The sequence below is a fragment of the Lissotriton vulgaris genome, chromosome 1_1 (genome assembly GCF_964263255.1).
Source record: "Lissotriton vulgaris chromosome 1_1, aLisVul1.2, whole genome shotgun sequence".
Lineage (NCBI taxonomy): Eukaryota > Metazoa > Chordata > Amphibia > Caudata > Salamandridae > Lissotriton > Lissotriton vulgaris.
This window is the reverse complement of record NC_141685.1, coordinates 615,968,324-615,990,595: the sequence shown is the minus strand read 5'-3', so window position 1 is coordinate 615,990,595 and position 22,272 is coordinate 615,968,324. Positions and strand designations below refer to the sequence as shown.

The following is a 22,272-nucleotide window of genomic DNA, read 5'->3' as shown; positions in this document are numbered from 1 at the left end:
CAGCAAGTGGATTTCAATTAGTTGATACTGGACTTGTTGCCATGAGATCCATGGTAATGCAGAACCGTCTTGCTTTAGACATTCTGCTAGCAAAAGAGGGAGGAGTCTGTGGAACATTGCATGTTCAACATTGATGTACATATATCCCAGATAAAAGTAGAGATATAGAAATGTATATACAGAATTTAACAGAAACACATACTGAAATTGAACCTGTTGAAGATGAAAGTTTTACAGAGAGCTTGGTTAAAAGATTCGCAACAATTAAAAATTGGTTTCAAAAGATTGGTAGCTCAATCATTGGGAAAATACTTTATCCTGTAACAGTAATAGCTATAGTAATACTTTTGTTAAAGATTAGTTGCATGCTACTCAAGAGAAAGAAATATGTGAGGGAAAAGAAGAGAATTTATAAGCTCGGAAAGGAACTGGAGAAGGAAATAGAACTGGAAGAGTTTCGTAGAGCTCAATATGAGAGGTAGACAAATTGCTGAATCTAAGCTTTAGAAAAACTAACACAGAGGATGTTCCAAACATGATCAATATAGATACAAATTTTCCTGAAAACTTTTGGGTGTGGTTTGGTGATTATGAAATCACCAGATGAGGGAGTTGATGGAGCGAGGTGTTGTTCGAAACTCGCAAAGTTAAACTTCCATAATGTAACCGTATTAATAGCATGTGTTGAAATAATTAACCAACCTAGATTTAAATTGCATTCATTACACGTGGGACTAATATGCTTTCATGTTGCACTTGCAAGTTTGTGAAAAATAATAAACTAACCTTGTCTATCGTTATTGTCAGTATTAAATGCGGCTGTTTAATTAATAGCATGTGCTATATTTCTGTGCATATGTTTTGTCGTGTCTTTTCTGTGGCAAAAGCTCGTGGAGAATCCTGGAGGCCTAAAAGAAGAAGGTTTTTATTATGCTGCTTTTAGTGCTTTGGCTAGATAACATAATTAACTTGGTTAATATTTAGCAAAGGGGAGGGAAACAGAATGGGTTTCAATTCTTTAATTAATTACTGTCTTGTGTTTTCTTAAATACTAGTTCTCGTGTGGGCCCAAGAAAATGGTTGACTGGCAGTGCTGGAAAATACAAAACTTGACCAGAGTGAAGCCTTCACTCACATGCAGGAAAGAGAGTTTTCCTTTCAAACAATGGAATAATAAGCGGAACTGTTATGGTTGAGTTGTACGTGTTCTTAGAGAAGAGCACCAAGGACAAAAAGCCTGAATTGCCTGCAAAGATTAGGAAGTAAAAGGTTTCGTGTTCGGTGAAATGTTACTTTTCCGAGGAAGCTAGAAGGATGGAATCTAAGAACAATAGGGGTTTATGATGTGCCCCGGACTTGGTCAGAAAGTATGACATGAAAATGGTCTGACATCTGTCAACCAATGGGAACCCTGATGGCAAGGAAAAGTGTTCTTTTTGAAAAGATTAGCTAGTAAGAAAGGTATAAAAACTGGCCCTACTGACAGGAGGGGGTTCTTGCTTCCCGATTCCTGAATGATGTGCTGTTGGACGCTTGGAGCACGTAAGGATAGCAGCCTTATTAATAATTCTTTTAGTTAGGGAAATAGGTCTTAGGGAATGAGAACTTTATTTGCTTAAATTCATGCTAAATGATTCACTTTGAAATGTCAGACTAATAAGTCCATCCTTGAATGATGCTTTCAATTTGCTAATAAAATAATTATTTCTGAATAAAGAATACTCTTTCCTTGGATTAAAATAAAGTTAATAAAATAGATTTTAAAATGACAAGCTGGTCTTGTGTATTCATGGTCTAGTTATCATTATTAGATCCATTCGCCATTTGTGACCTAATTAATGTTGTGTGATCAAAACCATGGTTAAATTCATTAAACTGCAGTTGTATATAATTTTGCAAATAGTTTTTGAACAGAGTGTTTTAATTAGATCACATGATTCAGTTGCTCAAAAATGGTCTCTTTAGTTTATGGGCCTAGGTAGTTATTTATGATTAATGATGAGTATTATGGAGATGAATTGCGTTTGTGAGACAGTTTTTCATTAGGGGCGCTGGATCAATGTCAAATCGCCTATTGGGTCCAACTTGCTGGTTTGTCCCGCTCTAGAAAATCTGACTTCCAGGTTTAAAGCGTGAAGGGCTTCACTGAGAGGGGTGCACAGCCAAAACTTTTGGACAACAAGACCTTCCAGGGTAGTAACACTGGACTTCCCCTGCTCTAAGCTTTCCCGCCTTCATTGACGGCCGTACGGGACCCCTCTCTTAAGAAACCTGCAGTCATACAAACCTGACTCAGATCCAGCTTACAGATGTCCCACTGATGTCTCATCAATGACCAGCTTTTGTCCAGATACATTTCTGAGTCCAAAGGTAACTCTTTGACCAGGACCTACCTGGGCCTTGTATCCCACCCGCACTCCATCGTGGATGGCCTTAACTTTGCAGTTGCTTTGTGCTGTTTTACACTAAACTTTATTTCAAACTTTCAAAAAATTCATATCTCGAGCTCCCCTTGTTGGATTTTTTTTGTTTTGGTCTCTTTTCACCAATTAAAATATTTTCTATTTTCGTAAATTGGAGTGGGATTTTTATTGTCTTCCGTTTTCAACTTTTTAACTGTTTTGGTACTTCTAAATGCTTTACACATTTTCTTATGTTAAGCCTGTCTTCTGTGTGCTATAGCTACCATGGGTTGAGTTTAGGTTTAAATGACAAACCTTTACCAGACCTAACAGGAATAGTGTCATTACTACTTGTGGTGGACTACCACCCACCCCAACTAATAATCTACTTTATAGCAGAGTTAGTTAGCACTTAAAATAAATCTGACAATGCCTTTGGCAATTTATAAAGAAGCTATGAAGCACATACATACCCTGCTCAGATTTAACACTAGTTACAGTAAGTATTTGCATCTGATTGGCAGGAGCGAAAAATGTATGTTTTAAACAATTCTGTAGATTCACAATTTCGAATGTGCTAAGGATAACAAATAGAATTAAATAATATAATGTACTTCTAGTCATTGAAATTGCCTGTCCTAACAATCTTTTTTTTACCAGTGAAGGATTCTAAAGTATTGCAGTATTTTGTATGAGATTAGAGACGTAGTATTTAGCATTGATAAGGAGACATGTATGGCCAACTGTTTTAGCCTACCTGAGGCCCATAAGAAGAATCTTTATACTGTACCAATTAACTGAAATTCATTTGGCGGTGTCTTTGATAATATGAACTGAAAATGATATGACGACATAGAAACAAAGATATGATACGAGACTGAGTTTCTCCCTGGGAGCCATTATTACCTTCAATTCTGCGTCACATTATTATTCAATATAACGATCACATACTTATGTGGATTTAAAAAGAGCCAATGTAAAGTGTAATATTTTATTGCCAAGGTGCCAAGAAAATCAAAACACTGTCAAGACCAAAACATTAAAAAACGTGGTAATTTCTGCAAGAGCATTCCATAAACAACTATATCCAAGGAGAGGATACAATCTCACACCCACATATAGGGTATCAATATGTATGTTTAAACCCAACCGATGACTGTGCAAAAATACATCGATTTGTAAATATGTATACACATAATGGTTCATATTTTTATGTACATACACGTTTAGTAGAAAGCTCATTTAAAACAGTCTACAATATAGCAGCCTCTATTGCAATAATTACATTTCTACAAGCAATATAAAGGTCTGTACAATGATCATTACACATTTAGATAATAAACAGAGACAACTGGACCGCAATTGATCTACCTCGGCATATGGCGAAGCTGAATTAAAAGATTCTGTGAGAATCCAAAGGAACCTCGGGTGTGCATGTTTCTTAGGACTAGTGCCAAGACGCACAAAAAAAACACTGGTTAGCATTAGTAGGTGCTTCTAAAAACAGGTGTCTGGCTGCTCTTGCAAACTTGCAGCGTATATGCCCACGAAAGTCAAGGCACACACACACATCCAGTTGTCTCAATTAAAGTCACTGCAATTTTGTTTCCACAAACGCACTTGACATGGCAGGACCACTACCACATCCAAAGCCATTCTTCTGTGACTCAACTCCAAGGTACGCCATTACAAGTTCTGACCGGCGGTGCAACAATTGCATAATATCTTCCGACAAACATTCCGTATTTGAAAATCGCACCTTCTCAAAGTCAAAAATGTCTTTCAGGAAGTAGAGAACTTGATCCTAAGAGTAAAAAACAAATAATATATTATTTATACAGTGACGCAAGAACATACAAGGCTTTAATCCCCACTGTAAAGTGGAGAGATATAAACATCTGGGACACTTAAAAGAAAAAATGATTCAGGGCACTATACAAGTCCTCGTTCGAATTTGCCATTTACATTAGGTATGCTCATGCTTAAGTAGCCACAGTTATGTTTTACCCCTTGATTTATTTGACAACTTGAAAATAAACAAAGCTAGCCGTACGTGTACCACCAATAGAAGGCACCAATCACAGTCTGCAAACCGGTCATGAGTCTTTGCTATTTCTGTCGATGAACTGCACTGTGAAAAATAGCAAGTAAACCAAGTGTCAGCTGCAGGGCCGGCTCTAGGCTCATGGTGGCCCTGGGCAGGGAGCGTAGGTAGGGGGCCCAGATGAGGGGGTCCGGGCGGGGCGGAGCGCGCAGGCCAGTAAAGAGGGGAGGGGGTCAGGGAGTTTATAAGTGGAACAGAGCCAGAGGCCGCCAAATCCCTGCCAGGGGCCACCACGCAAATTTGTATCCATCCTCAGAGGATTAATATATTAAGGATATATATTGGCGTGGCGGCCCCTGGGGTTTGGCGGCCCTGTGCAGGTGCACAGCTTGCACATGCCTAGAGCCGGCCCCGTCAGCTGATTAACTTACCAAGTAAGTGGTCAATGGGGCCAAAGCCGTGCCATATTGTTTTTTTTGTACTGCGGACAGGAAGGGGATGGGAAGCAGCACCAAGGAGGTGTGTGGGGGGGGTGGGTGAGAGGGGAGGATGGACTGAAGGGGGGGTTGGGGGGCAGTGACAGTGTGGGTAAAAAAAAGGACCATGATGTAGCCAGCACTAGCTGTGACATTACAATGTCTTTGTTTATTGCTGGAAGGGAGCTACAAGTCAAAATGGGTAGGGATGTGCTGGAGGAAGGGTTTGGGGGCAAGCAGAGTGTTGAAATCAATCAGGAAGCATTTGTAGAAAATGAGTAGCTTTAATATCCAGCACAGCATCAGCAAGTACACAGATCAAGATCCCAAGTACAACTGCTTCATTGCCCTTAAACCTTCTAGAATACAGGTGAAGTTGGAATCATAACATAACATGCAGGGAAGACATCAGTAGAACATGGTGATGTCATACAAGCACAAATAAATAATTAATAGTGAAGTGAAATACAGGATGTAACACATCCCCCTTTTCCATAACAACGATACACTAAACATAGTCCCTATATCTCAAGGGTCTGTTGGTAACCCGCAGATCACGTTTGATTCTTGAGGCGATGGTGTCTTGATTACCCTGCCCTGAAGAGTCAGGGCACGGTAAATTCTTAGCATAGTCACCCTGGGCAGGATGGTTACATTTTGCAATTCTTTTAGTGTTCCATAACTTACCATCCTGAGTAATAACAGAATTAGAGAACACTTTCTTTACTTGTATAGGTCGACCAAACTTAAAGGAACCCTTAGTCATTAAACCAGGTTTCTTAATTCGCACCCAATCCCCTACAACAAAATCATGCATTTTGACATTCCATTTTTTGTTGTACCAACACATGGTCTTGTTCTGTTTCTCTTCGACCCTTTTGGCCGTATCATGTACACATTCCTTAGTTGACAATTTGTCTTGACATTTGTCCATAAGCCACCATGGACAAATTTTGGAAGCTGGATCTCTACCCTTCAATAATTTGAAAGGACTAACCCCAGTCGCACTATGGGGCGTTATCCGATAAACCCACAACCTCTCTCTCAACTCACTCAACCATTCTCCACGTGTGTTAATGACATCAGTGACATAAGATTTCAACACCCTATTGAACCTTTCTACTTGACCATTTTCATGTGGTTCATACAAAGATGTACATTTGTGCACAATACCATGTCCCTTCAGAAAGTTTTCCATCTCTAATGATTTTAACTGGACACCATTGTCCGTTACAAGAACCGAGGGGCAGCCTTCTCGAGCAAAAATCTCCTTGAAAAACAAAATAACAGCATTAGTGGTGGCAGAGGGAACAAACTTCACCTCTGGCCACTTAGAATGGAAATCAATTAACACCAATGCAAAACGTGAATTCTCTGGTAAATTCTTGAAAGGTCCCGCAATGTCAAAGGCCAATTTTTTCCAAGGCACCTCTGGCCATTTGGTCACCTTTAAAGGAGGAACATTAGTTCTAAGCATCTTTTCACTAGATATACACTCACTACATTCCCTCACAGTTCTGTCAATGAACGCATCCATTCCTGGCCACCAAAAAAAAGTCCTTATCAATCTCTTCATGGACGATATACCTGGGTGTGTCTTATGAGCCAATTTGAGAATTATGTCATATATACCCTGCGGTGGAACACATTTGCCAGCTTTAAACAAAAAATCATTCTCCATTTCTAACTCCTCTGCAACCTTAGCGAAAGGCAATAACTCCTCCTTAATCATATTTTTCCTGGGCCAACCCTCCATCACAAATTTTTTGGGAGTGCTCCATTTATCATCTTCAGTAATGCACTTATTCCACATCTCCTCAGTAATTTCTTGAAACTGATCACCCAACACATCAGTAATAGATACAGAAAAATCAAACTCTCTAATAACATCAACGCCATCTTGTTTACATGGAAGTCGAGAAAGAAAATCCGCTGTGACATTTCTTTTTCCTGGGACATACTCTGTACTGAAATTATACTCCTGTAACTTGGATGACAATCTTGCAATTCTGGCAGTGGAATTCCATCCACCACCAGTAGATAGAATATTCACTAACGGCTTATGATCGGTTCGCAGAATAAATCTACAGCCCCAGACATACAAACGGAAATGTTCAACAGCCCACACACATGCAAGAAGTTCCCTCTCGATCACTGCATACCTCCTTTCACAGTCATTTAGCGTCCGAGAAGCAAAGGCTACATTCCACTCCTCTTTTCCTTCTCTCTGTGACAGAACACCCCCAAGACCATAAAGACTCGCATCTACAGTTATGATACATTCTTTCTTCATCCTGAAGGGTTTCAATGTGGGAGCATTGACAATATCCCTTTTTATTGACTCAAAAGCCTCCTGTTGTACCTTAGACCAGACATACATCACGTTTTGTCTCAACAAACTCCGCAACGGTTCCATTTTGGTGGCAAAACCTTGCACGAATTTGCTATAGTATTCACACATTCCTGTGAATGACAATAATTGATCTCTATTGACCGGTGAAGGTGCTTTGAGTATAGCATCAACATTATTTTTCTTGGGAATAATCCCATCTCCAGATAAAGTATGTCCTAAATATTCAACTGACCGTTGGAAAAGTTTACATTTGTGGGCCTTTAAAGTAAGGCCATGATCTTCTAACCTTTTGCATACTTCATAAAGGTGTCCTACATGGTCATTTTCATTCCTTGAAAAGATCAGGATATCGTCCTGAAAGCACTTAACATATTCATCTAAGTCTCTGAAAATCATAAACATGACTCTTTGGAAAACTGACGCAGCTGACGCTAACCCAAAAGGCATTCTAGTGTACTGATATAACCCAAATGGTGTAATAAATGCTGTCAGTTTCTTGGATTCCTCTTTAAGTTCAATCTGATGGTACGCTGAACGCAAATCCAACGTTGAAAATATTTTTGCACCTTCAAACATTGATACCACTTCGTTGATATTGGGTAAAGGGTGACAGTCTATTACAATATTAGCATTAAGAGCCCTGAGGTCTACACACACTCTTAATTTTTGATCCGGCTTGCGGACTAAAACTATGGGGGAAACCCACTCCGCTGACTCAATGGTTTCAATTATTCCCTCATCTGACAATTCTTTTAACATGTCCTTTAGTTCTTGTCTCACACTGATAGGTACACCCCTTATCTTTTGTTTCACCGGTATAGCATTGTCTTTTAAAACGATCTTATGTGAGAAACTCTTTAACCTCCCCAATTTGTCACAAAAAACATTTTTAAAGGAGTTGACCAGTTTTTGTTCTTCACCATCAACTTTAAAATTCTCTTCCAGTGTGGCTACTTCGTTATAAAGTGCATCATCACATAACATAACTGGTTCCTTAGCTCTCGGATTAAGTATAATACCTAGCTTATATTGGTCACGCCAACCTAGGACATTAACACCTTTTTTTGCAATATAAAGTTTTATGTCAGCAGATCTGTGCTTAAAATGTATGGATACTTCAAAATAACCTTCAACTTCGATATGATGTCCTTCAAAACTAACAGCCATGATGTCTGGTTGTTCCAACTTACTAATACTAAGATGGTCACTTAACTTTTCAAACAAATACTGTTCTGTCATGATGGTCCATGGTGAACCTGAGTCTACCATTAAGGATAACTTAACTTGACATATAATGAAATCAGCGTTTGGTGATTTTTTTATGTGCGCTGGAACAATATCAATTATTGAGACAACAAAACCCTTGTCTATCATGTCTGTCACTTGTAATGAATCTTGTGAATCGCTATCAAGAATGGTTTCATTACTAGTGAGAACAGAAACTGATCCCTTAGAGGATGTGGTGTTACGTTTGACATCTTTGCAAACACTGGTAAAATGTCCCATTCTACCACAATTCCTACATACCTTATTGAGAGCAGGGCAACCAGGGAAGGAAGCCAAATGTGATCTATTTCCACATCTATAACACACAGACGTACTACCAAACGTTCCCTGAAAATTTCTATTAAAACCTCCTCTGTAATTTTGTTGAAAACGTGAAGGTTGAGGACGTTGATAGGTTTGTTGCAATTGACTATCATTCTTGAGCTTAACATTACATATTTCTTCTTCAGTGGCCTTCTTATTAGCATTATCTTTAACAACCTCCATCCATTTTTCAGATTGTTCTAAAGCTTTAGCTTCTGAAATTGCCTCAGTTAACGTGGGATTACCCAACACCCACAATCTCTCCTGTATTTTTTTATTCTTAACATGCACTATGATTTGATCTCTGATCATTTCATCTGTTAACATTCCAAAATTGCAATGTATTGATAAAGATCTCAAACCTGTAAGGAAATCATCAAAGTTTTCATCAGACTTTTGTTCTCTTGTATAAAATTTAAAACGATTGAGTGCGATACTGGTGACAGGTTTAAATCTTTTCTCTATACGTAATAAGGCTTCATTATACACATTTAGATTGTCACCACTACCATCATTCTGTACTGTAATTTGAGGTAAAGACCTAAAGATAACTTGACCCTCTGATCCTAAACAGTGAAGGAAAATACTTTTCTTCCTTTCTGCTCCCATACGTTCCCCATCAATTGCCTTCATATATGTAATGAACTCCTCCTTCCATCTTACCCATGGCATAGGAGGGTCACCCTTAGTTTGTAAAAATTTCGCTGGAGGGTCGAACTGCATACTGATAGTGACAATAGATAACACAATATTATATGAATGCTAATCTTAAGAATTCAATAAATAGTATAAGTTAAAATATCAGTTGAAAATGAACAATTGAAGAAGTACTGTAAAAACGATATGTAAAAAAAATATCCTGTACCTATATAATAAACCAAACTAAGTTAAATATGAATAACATAACAATTAATGATCTTGCCGTGTGAAAATTTGTGTCCAAAAATCGAACAGGCAGAGAATGTGTTCCGTTGTCGGAGCTCCGTGAAATGTTGATTTTTGTAGTCTTGGCAACTCAAAATGGCCGCCGACGTTATGACGCGGTGCGCAAATGCGTGATGACGCGCTGTTATGCAGACGCGTAACGATGAGCACTCGCGTAGGCAGGCGTCTTGGTAACTGGCGTCTTGGTAACTGGATGCCAGGCGATGACGTGCTGTATCCTTGGTGAAGAACGCTCGAGGAGCTGCTAGCGAGCGATGAAAGGAGTTGCTCGTGTAGCGATCAAAAAATGCAGAAGATGATGTCGGTTTGAAAATTTGACGAAAGGTACGAAATTAAGTATTTTAAAGTAGAATAATCACAGGAACATCCGGTTTGAATGAGAATAAAGGGTATAGTTTAACACAGGCACGATGCAGTACAAACGCTGTATTCTTTTTATCCTCAAGACGAAACAATAACCACAGGACCAGTAGAAGTAGGTACAATCCAGGGTAATCCAAATATAAAATAAGAGAAACAGCCGCAGGTGCTATTAGGGCACATATAAACCAATTTTGTAAATTAGAAGCTGCCGCTGGTGCAATCAGAGCACATTTAGAAGAAAATTTTTTTTTTTTTTTAAAAAATGACACTCCGTACCTGTGCTGGTGAGATGACAGGAGTGTAGAAAGGTTTTTTCCCTCGTCGCCAAAATATGTTGAAATCAATCAGGAAGCATTTGTAGAAAATGAGTAGCTTTAATATCCAGCACAGCATCAGCAAGTACACAGATCAAGATCCCAAGTACAACTGCTTCATTGCCCTTAAACCTTCTAGAATACAGGTGAAGTTGGAATCATAACATAACATGCAGGGAAGACATCAGTAGAACATGGTGATGTCATACAAGCACAAATAAATAATTAATAGTGAAGTGAAATACAGGATGTAACACAGAGGACCGTGGGAGGGACGAGGTCAAGCTGAGGACAATCGAGGGTAGGAGGAAGGGGCTGGTGCATGCAGACAACGGAGGGTGGGAGTTAGGGTCTGAGGAAAGCGGACTACAGGAGAGGGTGGAAATGAGGGGCTGGGGCAAGAAGACGGGCAACAGCGGGAGAAAGGAGCAGCGGCAAGCAGATAGACAGCAGAGATCGGCGGGGGGAGAATATAGAGGGGGCAAATACACAAGGTTAATAGCATAAAAAGATGCATTCTGGTACAGTGCTTAAAGAAAAAAAAAGTACTGCCTCAAAAAATGAGCAGTAGAAGGACACAAGTATTACATCCATGCTCCACTGGAAAGACAAACACACTGACATGAAGGAAGCCTGCAACAGCTGAACAATAAAAAGCCAAGAAATGAAAGTGAGGATGAAACCAACAAATGGTAAATATTGGGCGGCCTCCAAGCCCACTGTTAAAAAACAATGCTTCTGGAAGAGACATTGCAAGCGCTGTCTAGATGAGACTAAAAACCTATGGACAAGGGATGCAGTCAAGAGATACAGTTACCCAGGCACCGTCACCTGCCTTTCCCTCTTTAGATCTATGGTAAAAGCATTTAGTTAAAAACACTTTGTGATCATTAACTACAAATAGAGTTTTACAGCTAAAATTCGCTGCTTAAAATGTGATGCTAACCTTACTTACAAATTCACTGAACACAATAGGGGTTTAGGAAGGTCAATGAGATATGAACTGAAGTTATGTGTGAGTTGGTCAGTGTTTCTAGCTTCTCGTAATTATGTGCCTTGGCGGAAAGTACAACAAAAATGTTTCTACTTTCTAACCACTGTAAATGATAAAATACATGACTTAACAATATGGTAGGACACTTCAGTTGGGCCAACTGGGCTTTACACCTTTATCCAATATCCTCTTCTACCAGATTCCAGTAAGAGTAACTTTGTTCCCATAAAATGAGTGACAAAACATCACTTTGATGCACAATACCAGCCAAAAGCTGCTAGGCAGTCATGTCTTTTTCCTGGGCTGTGTCTATCTCAGACCAATATTCGACTAAAGGCTTCCAGAAAAAGACTCATAGTAATTTGACATACTTTTGCAATATTTATTGATTTAATAGATGCTTAGGATAGATTACATTTTAGGGATCTAAAAGTAACTTGCCATTAGCTGGTTGCATATTCGATCTCATGTGGGATATATTTCCTTTTGTTTTCCAAAAGTCGGGCTTAGTAATGCATCCCTATTGTTATATAAGGTTCTTAGCATATTGATTTTTTTTTTCTCTAACTGATCTGAATTGCAACTTGCAGGTGGATATGCATTTTCAGACAAAAATCTTATTGGTATCACTAATTGTGGATAGGTATTGACTCATTCTAAAAACTGGGGGCAACGAGAGGTACAGAGCACCACATACACATATAGCAATGTGTTGTGTGGCCAAATATGAAGTATTTTACTATTTCCTACTGCTGGCAATTAACACCAAGTGCGTACGGTCTGTCTAGTGAACCAGTGTGGACGGGAAGAAAGAAAATGCCCTGGTAATGGCATAGACAACCAGGAGCATCAGGCAGCCTCAATGTGAGTGGCAGGAGGATGCGTGGTGAGCAGTTGAAAGGTGACTTGGTAATGCTGAAAAGAAGCCGGAAATAAGAAAATGAGTGTAGCACAGGATGATGCCGTCAAGACAGCAAGTCTTCGATTCCACATAGAATGTGTGTCGATTAACAAGGCAAACACAATAACAAGGCGACATCGATCTGGCTTAGATGTGTTTTTCCTCTCTTTAACCCTAAATGGTGCTATTTTCCAGCCCTCATTGGTCATCATGAATATGTTTTGCAGAGAGTTGCAAATACTTTTTTTTAGAATTTCATTTAAGTGTGAATAGCTGGTATATTGAACCTGGCCCTCAGTTTTTCTTCAAGAAATCACCTCTTCCTGTTTTACAGCATAACAAGGTGGCATCATAACTTCCTGGCAGTGGTCCTGAAAGGTTCTGGAGATTTGTAGAAACAAAAGCTGATGAGATAAAGTGAGCAATCCAAACAAAGGGGGAGGAAGGGGAAAAACTAGGATCACCCTCCTCAATGATACTTTAGGAACAAAAAAGGAACCCAGCACAGAGCAACATTAGAGATAAGCACACTCTCCACAGATAATTAGAGAAAAACTGATTTTCCTAAAAAAAATAAACACCAGAGTTGCCCCTTGGTGGCATGCTTTATCATTGGGGTTCTTCCCCATCCGCTATGGATCAGGGCGCGCTGCGACCAGATGGATACACGGGAGCACTATTGGCTATTTTCTATGATAAAGACGATGGTGTGGGAGGGGAGTGGAGTGAAGGTGTTAAGCAAGTTTTAAAAATACCTGACTAGTAGGTCACCATACTTTATTCGTGCCTCTAGTCGGTATGGTTAAAATCAGGGGGATAGTTTGGAAATAACAGGTTTTAACGAGTATTTTTTCAGGTTGACATGTTTCAAGCCCTGCCCCTATTGCCTCTTCGTCAGGACCAGAGGAAACTAGTTCCTTTTGGTACCACTCAATGTCCCAAATGGGAACTCATTTATCTTGCATGCCAATGCAGAATCATGTAACATACTTTCGATATTACTGGATGGTGTTACTTCACTACGCCTCTGCCTCTGCACCTAATCAGCTCACCAGAGAAGATGCGGTCCCTGGGTGAGCTGATTAGACACAGAGGCCAAGGACGGCCTTGATGAAGGTGTGACTACAGCCCCCTCCATTCCGGAGAGATCATGATGCACTAATACGGTGTCTCTAATATACGCAGTGACGCAACACCATCCAGTAATATAATAATATAGTAAGGAGACCTACTAGTCCGGTATTTTTAAAACTTGCTTAACACCTTCACTCCACTCCCCTCCCACACCATTGTCTTCATCATAGAAAATAACCAAAAGTGCTCCTGCGTATCCGTCTGTTTGAAGCACGCCCGATCAGTAGCGGATTGGGAAGAACCCCAATGATGAAGCATGGGACCAAAGGGAAACACTGTTGGGTTGTTTTTTTTTTGTTAAGAAAAACTGTTTTTTTCTCATTTCTTTCTCCACAGAGACCTTGTGCCTATCTCAAATTTTTCTCCTTGCTGGGTTCCTTTTTTGTTCATAAAGAGATAAATTGAGCAACATGAACACATCTATCTGCTTTAACTTTCCAATATACTTACCCTGTCCATTCTAGTGTAGGATCAGCACTTAACAGGCAAGCAAACATATTGCATCTGTGCAAAACAAGGTCCTGGAGAAGCGGACAATCCCTTTTACAACTGTGCACCTCTTCATTTGATGATCAGTGCTCAAAGAAGCATTGTAAAATGACCTTTTATCAATGACCTAGGGCATGGCCTAGCAAAATTCTCATGCTTTTTTAAACCAGATGGTCTGTGGTCTGAAACAGGTGGCATATTCACCTATCAAAGTCCAGCATAGGACGAAAATGAAAATTGTGTACTTTTATATGCATAACATTAATGAGGTCCCTAATGGCCCCAAGGAAAGCTTCACAATTCTTAATTAAATACCCAGACGTGTAACCCTGACATTAATCCAGCCTTAGACCTTTGCTGAGGCTTGTCCGAGTTCCTTCAGGACAAGATAGAGAAAATGTATCTGCATTTTTTAGTTCCGCCAGATAATATAGATACTTTGCCTACTCCAGCATTGGTCATCTCTTTCCTATTGGACCACGTCTGTTTCAATTTAACATCACCTTGCTGAAGTAGTTGGCTTAAGTTTTGCATAAGTGTAGGTCCGGCTCCCAGTCTGACATCTTTGTGGGACTGCAGATCATCAATCCAAAATGTAATGCTCTATCTAATCAATCACTGGAGACCGCAACTGTTCCTGCCTGCTGGAAACATGCTTATGTGGTACCGCTGCTAAAAAACATTAGCAGATCTTTACAATGTATCAAATTATTATCTGATATCTTTGCATCCAGCAAACTTCAATGATGCTCAAAAAGTGAGTCAACTGTCCGCTAACTATGCAGAACACAGGTTTTTGTATTTCACCCAGTCTAGTTTTCACTCAAGCCTCAGTAAGTAATCAGCATTGCTTGAAGTTACAGAATGTATTAAATCAGCTTAGATCAAGGGTACTCTGCTTCTCTAGTGCTGTTGGACGTATTCGCATAATTTGGCACGCGTCGCACTTCATCTTGTTTGCACAATTTGCATCTGTGGGGTTCGAAGGACTGGCCCTCTGCTGGATAAAAACTTTTCCTTTCTTACAGAAGCTAATCAATCATGAAGGAGTGCCACAGGGCTCTTGATTGACCCCAACATTATTTAATCTCTACATGGCCGCTTTAGCTATAATTGTTCTGTCCTGTGTCACAAAAGTGGTTTCATATGCTGACGATACACAGCTGATTTTCTCTATTGATAAAAATCCTGCCGTTTCTCAGGAAGCCTTTAAGCTATGGCAAAAACAGATGGAGCTAGGTGATGCGAGCTGGGGAGAGGTGTGAAATCTAGTAGGGCAAGCATTTTTAATGCAATCGGTCTCGTCTTTAGGACCTTATATGTATTTAGCTATGCAGCACATTAGCCTGGGTGCTGAAACATCTACTGTTCTTTAACATGGAGGGAAAGTAAGTACCAAACTGCGTGACACACCAGGTATGGGAACACATGAAGAGAAATATTCCCTTTCCACGGGAATGGGTATAGTCCAAAGCTCTGTTTTTAATATAAAATTAGGGCCTTGAGTGGTCATATCACTGAAAATACAAGATTTGGAAAAAATATTATTGTCTACGGGTGCTCGTAAAAGACAATTTTTATTGACTGGAATCTAGAGAATGCTAAAGTGATTCTGGTATTTTTATCACCTCAGCTGGTCGTTTTCTATCAATAAAGTTAAATAGAGGCAGTGCCAAAATGTTTTAAAGAAAGAAAGTCTCCCAGCCGAAAGCAATTCTGTTATTTTACTGACCTTTGCTTGTCGTCTATCAAGACAGTTAAACAGAGGCAGTTGAACAGAAAAAAAAGTCCCTAAGCGGAAGCAGACAAGTCCTAGGGCTGATCTCCAGGGCACACATATTACGTACACATATAAGGATATACTAAAGTATATACAAGAGGTCTCAAATGCTCAACCTAAAAACGGTGAACCATCTTCAAATAGAAGGTAGGAAATGCCAAATGAAAATAGGACGTTCCTGAGGGTGGTGGTGTATAGACACAATAAAAGTGGACTTAAAACTGATCATTGATGGTAATCAATGACTAGAAAGTTTTGTGGAGATAACTTTTAGTCCCCAAACATGGAGGATGAGCAATGTGACCGGTATGTAGAGAACCATGAGTAAAGTCCAGGAGGTGTGACAGTTCAGGGAGTATCCCGACAGAAGATAGTCAGGTGTAATCTGCTGGATAGATTGCTGGTTGCACAGTTCCAGTATCTATACGAAAGGGAGACGGGAAGCAGAGGCGGTCACTGGAAGAGACAGCCAATGGTTTGATAACTTGAGGCATGATCAAATGGAGCACATGATGGATTTGCAAATAGGAGTATGGGGATGTGGTCAATATGTGAAGTGCTTAAAAATTCAAACACTAAAGCAGAGTGAGGTACAGGCGTGGGGTTAAAACCAGGCAGAGGACAGCCATTAAGTAGCGTAGTCTAAAATTGTGGGGATCTAGGAAGAAACATATGAATGAAATTCATTTGCTGAGAGTGAAAAAATAAGTGATTGGCGAGCAAGGTGATGAGATTAAATAGAGGACTGTATGTGCCTGCCGTTGCAGATGAGGTCACAGTGAGGTGGCCTTGTCGGTAGTGTTTGTTTGTAAATATCAAGATTCTCAGGAGACCTGTATCTGCATTATTTGTGAGTTCGCATTCTCATCTTAGTTTTCGAAGAGTGAATATCACCTGAAATCCAAGGTTGTTGGAAAGGAGTAGCAGAATGAGAGCACTGGCATAATTCAAATCAAAGGTGTGTTGTAGAGCTTCAGCGAGTTAGTTAAAATGTGTGATTATCTGATTCAGACAACTACTGAGGTGCTATTGCCAACTAATGAGGACTGGGAACTATTGTCATAATGCAATTTCCACACTCCAAACAGCAAATCTCATTCTATGCCTACATCTTTCTCAGGCTTTGCCCTGCCTTTTGCACTCAACATAATAAGGAATGGGAAGACTCCCTTGCAGTGGAGATCGTATCAAATGCTCTACCGAAACTGACCTCACTTAGGCCCTCTACTGAGACATCGGCAGAGATGGACCTGCAATGTGCGGCACAATAGGCAAAACCCTGGTATATTTGAGGACAGAAATTTGCTTTCATGACTAAAGTGAGAGAGCAGCATTTGTTTTTTTATTACACAGGATTTGCTACTACATAAATAAATGCTCTTGAGTAGCGTGCCAAATCCCTAAACTATTGAAACATTTGATGTTCTCGGTAGAACTTGCCTGTAGCACCTATGACTTTTTGCCAAGTTACTTGGAAAATTGAGCAATAAAATAAATTGTTTGGCTCCGTTTCAAAATAATTAGTTCTTGTAGGTGAATACTTTTCTACAAACGCTCGCTCAGTTCAACATAAAGGTGTTTTTAGAATATTTCCTTGGGCTATTTACAGCTCCCACAACAGCCCTAGGCGCATGTCAAGTATTTTTGCAGATATGGCAAAATGGGGGGATTTTTTTGTGACATGGCACATATTTATATGTAACTATCACCACCACAAGACAGGATCGAGCACATATACCTAAAGGTGTAAAACGTGTAACCCGATGCCCATTCATGACAAGCAAACTCAGGAAATATTATCTACAGTGAATATTCACACATATTCAAAATAAATAGAACAAGTTAATTGCACTGAAAACTACTGAAATACCTTGAAAAAACAACACACGTCATGGAAAGAATTTCTAGGACCCAAAAAGCCCCATGCCAGCACTGGACAGATTTGTTCACAAATTGCATAGAAGTGTGCAAAGAATCCATCGGGCATCTATAAAGAAGCAAGAAGAGAAACAAATTACACAATTTTGGCAGTGTACGTTATTCAGACAAAGAATCACATTTGTTCACAGGTTAAAACATTTATTAACGTTGGTTTAAGGCTACACACAGATAGTTCTATACAGCTCTGAATTAGAGAGAACAAAAATCATAAATAAGCGACGTGAAGATATAATGCCCCTTTTTAAAGAGCTTTATTCTCCTCTTCCAATCCAGGATTTTGCTGGTCTTTAGGCTTCTCACACATTGCTCTTGAGGAATACAGTGTGATTTTTAGACACCGCAGACAGGCTTAAATCTGTCTCCGTGGCAGACAGTTTCTACAAATGATGCATATATAATGGCTGTATTAACAAAAATACGGCAAAAATATAAAAAATGATAAGCATGAAAATTTTCCATTGCCTTTTCTCTTACCATAAAAGGTCTGATTCGATTTCCTTGTGTAGCAAAATATTGAAAAAGATGCTTAGGATTTCTGGCACGGTACAAGACAGAAATAAATGAAAGCTGAAATCTGACATGTCTGGGTCTCAGCATCCTTCACTGACACGCTTCTTTGCTCCCTACTCGGAAAGCCCTATTGAATTGCATCACTACTAGCCACAATAAAAAAAAGAAATACTGACTATTGTTTTTGGCGCATTATCCCATTAGGTTTTCTAAGCAAACCACAAGCACATATGTTGGGAGCAAATAGCTCAGACGTGACATCAGGCTGTCATCACTGAATGTTTGAAAAACTTGAGCCCAAAATCCCAACACATTAACTCATATCATTCCTAATAAATGGGGCGAGTGTGTGTGTGCAAGTGTGTGTGGGTGTGGGTGTGGGTGGGTGTGTGTGTGTGTGTGTGTGTGTGTGGGTGTGGGTGTGTGGGTGTGTGTGGGTGTGTGTGGGTGTGTGCGTGTGTTGTTTGCGAGCGCCTGTTGGAGTGTGTGTTTAAAAAAAGCTAAGGTACCTCAAAATGTGGTCTTTGTTAATATGGTTCCTTATGATGGAATGGAATTTGAACATTTGATGTTTGTAAAACACATTGTTGTGGTAAAAGGGTCAATTTGTTAGTATCCAGTGGCGGCTCCTTTGCTATGGCAGTGTGGGAGGTATGATTCCGACCCTCAGAAGCATGCTTCGTTGGGTCCCTGGTGTTCCCAGTACCAGCCTTCTAGTCCAGGACAGCACAAAATGGTTGCTGCCGACCAGAGACATTTCTGCCCTCCTGCTGCTGAGCCAAGCTCGAGCAGGGGAAGTCAGAACAATAGGCATCCTGTCAAGGGAGGTGTGACCACCTACGAAACAGGATTTAGTGTATTAGGGCTGGGTGGGTGCGCTTGCCAGCAGCTGAAAGTCTGCATATGGGGCACATTTGGTGTCCCTGTGCATAGTCCAGTTCAAACCAGTCCTTGGAGCCGTTGGCTCCTGCCCTGGCGCAAAACTGGACAAAGGACATGGGGGTAACCTCCCCACTGTACAGATCCTCCCCTGGGCTGGGAGGGCCCCCTGAATCTTGTCAACTCTCTTCCTTGGGTACTTAAGGACTTACCAGGCTGTGGGTCCCTAGATTCGATGTGGACAAGATTCTGAACCAGTACCACTGAACTTCGACCGTCTGGACACGCTTGACGTCCCTGGACTTTGTTTGGGCCCGACTTCGTCTCCCTCTCAGTCTAAAGCATTGTCTGTGCCCGTGCACCATACAAGATATGTGAAGGACCTGTAGAGCATCAAGGACAACCAAAGTTATATCCCTTAGAGTGAAGGAGTCACTCCCCTGCATTTGCAGGCACCGCAACACTGCTGCCCAGTCTGCGGATCCTGAGCTCCTACGGACTCAGGAGGCTCAAGCAACACAGGATGTGGGTTTCTACATCCTGTGAGGTCTGAGCTGTCCATCAAGTTTGAGGCCAGAATCCCTTGTGGAGGCTGCAATACCCGAACCCCTGTGCACAGCGTACATTTGCAAGTGCATATGTTTGTTGGCATTTCCCGAACAAGTTCATTGGACTTGAAGTAGCCCTAATCTCTGGCACCATTTCCTATAAAGAACTTTGAACTCCTTGCACTGAGTGCTCCGTGAGCTGTTTTGTGAAATTGATCAAGGTCATCTTGTGATTCCTGTGCTTCCGGCCTGTAAGTCCATTTGAGGGTCAACTTTGCTTTTCTTGGGCTCCTCTGGTTGCTCCAGCTTGTCCAGACTCCCTTGTGTTTGGGGAGTCTCCTGGATTTTGCTGGTCTGAACAGTACACATCCTTGAGCCAAGGCTTGTTGGTGCTCCCGCCGGACACCGACCCACCACCAGAACTCGACAGCCTGTGTGGAACAGCTCATATCCACCTCCTGGTTGTCTTCGACATCTCCTGGTCTCCGTAGCTGCAGAGTCAAGGACTCCATCAACCAACCTGAAACACCTGACATCGGTGGGCTTTCATCTACCGAGCCCCTGGTCACTCTGAAGTGACCCAGACTCTGTCAACCTCTGATTTCAGGTACTTCTCGACAAGAATCCACCTTTGGATTCCAAGGGACACTTTTCTTCCTTCCAGCAGCGACTCTTCTTGAAAGTCCTCCATTGGGTTTAGCTGCGGTTTCCAACACCAATTCAGACATATGTACCCGGCTTCCCTGGTATAGGTAACTTGGGTATCTTGGTATCCAGGGGTGGGGTAACTCTCCAACCTCCTTTCTACCACGGAGTTTCTTCGAAGTCAACTGGGAATGGTCCTTAAACTTTAAAACTTCAACCGCGACTTTCCCATAGAATTGTACGGAGCACACAGTAGTTTTCCCACACTACACACTTCCTATGTGGGGTCCCCATCTACTCACCTTGGGTGGTTCCTTTGGGTCCCACCGATTCTACGTCCTCTCAACACTGTCTTGACTCGAGTTGTAGTTCTTAAACCACTTATTTAGTATATGATTTGGTCTCCCTCTGAGGTCCACTGTGTATTAGTGCTTTTTACTCTTCATTTCTGTGCTTAAGCATTGTGTGCTTTGAGATTATCCCCGTGTAGATACTGTGTCGTACTAGATGGTGTTATATCATTAAATACATATTTTTTGTAACTACTGTGTGGTTCTCCTTTTATTTAACCAATACTGCAAGGTTGCATTCTGGTAAATCAAGCTGCCTAACATTCCTTCAAAACTAAGCCTGAGGGCTGCTCTCCACAGCTACCACTTGGATAGCTTTCTAAGGTTATCTTTGACCTCTTAAATCATCATAAGGGTTGGACAGGTGCAAGGTGCCCACTTTAATTAGTGGACTGCATATACCAGCCAACTTCTCACAGTCACTCACAGTCAAGTTAGAGAATGATGGAAGTGGACTGACCCACTGACCCATGCTGTAGGCTGCAGAGTGCAGACAAAAATGTGAATGACATAATAACAGGCCAATGGATGAAGAGAGACTGATGAAAGCCCCCATTAATATATTATATATCTATATATATGTATTGTATTCCCTACCTGGTGAGACATCATGGAAATATATTGTATATAGATATACGCATCATGTGTTAATATTACGGTACTTTACCCTAATTCAAGTACAACATTGACAATGGTTATGTCTTGGTGTCAAACAAGCATTTATGCATGTATTTGGTGGGGAGGACTTATCTACTTTCTATGTCCATGATCTTTTGAGAGCACTGGCACTTTAAATTGCGGGAGAAAATACTGAGCATTGTCATGTGATGAAGGCCGCTTGTTCGGTCGAAACGCGTAATAGCAGGCAAGGATTAAATAAAACAATTGCAGCACTTGTGGGTTACAGTTGTTTTTCCGAGGAGATTGGAAGGTGCAACAAGGAGTGTATATATATATATATATATATATATATATATATATATATATATATATCTCTCTCTCTCTCTCTCTCTCTCTCTCTCTCTCTCTTCGGCTCCACTTCCACCAAAGGCAGGTTTCGCTGAACACTTAAGGCGGGTGCCGTGTAGATTGTGAGGATGGAACTCACATACAAATACCAGCTCCAACTCTTGCAATAATTGTGCACGCATAGGCACTCACAGAGATTGGTAAGAAATACCTTTAATTCATAGCAGACTCGTTTCAGCCGTAGCTTTCCTCCGTGCCCGTAAAAAGTGTATCACTATTAAAAGGCAAGGCGCAAGAGGTAAAACGCATGTAGTCTCTCGTGATTGGCACTTTGCACCTCATGGTGAGTAAAGGACTCCGATGTTGTTCGCTTCCTCAAGCTGCCATCCGTCTTTACTCACCATGAGTTGCAAAGTGCCAATCACGAGAAACTACATGCGTTTTAAATCTTGCACCTTGCCTTTTAATAGTGATACCCTTTTTACGAGCACCGAGGAAAGCTATGGCTAAAACTGGTCTACACATCCAGACCCTGTGAGCTGTGAAGTCTCACACCATGGAGTCTCCTTTCAGGATAGACGGGTGAAAGGAGAAAAGCATGCCCAGACCGTAATAGGCGTCTTCTTGCTCGAACCAGGGGGCATC

The 22,272-nt window shown here is 40.8% G+C and overlaps 1 protein-coding gene across 1 annotated transcript in view; it reads right to left on the bottom strand.

The window, feature by feature from the left end:
- Positions 1-3,379: 3,379 nt before the first annotated feature.
- The window catches only part of MIGA1 (mitoguardin 1), a 725,941-nt gene continuing 707,048 nt past the window's right edge, over positions 3,380-22,272 (bottom strand). The window contains exons 15-16 of the mRNA XM_086936331.1: positions 17,656-17,772; positions 3,380-4,206 (exon numbers count right to left, since the gene is read on the bottom strand). Of these exons, the coding sequence (XP_086792457.1) occupies positions 3,994-4,206; positions 17,656-17,772 (330 nt within the window). The 3' untranslated portion in view covers positions 3,380-3,993. The remainder of the gene's footprint in view (positions 4,207-17,655; positions 17,773-22,272) is intronic.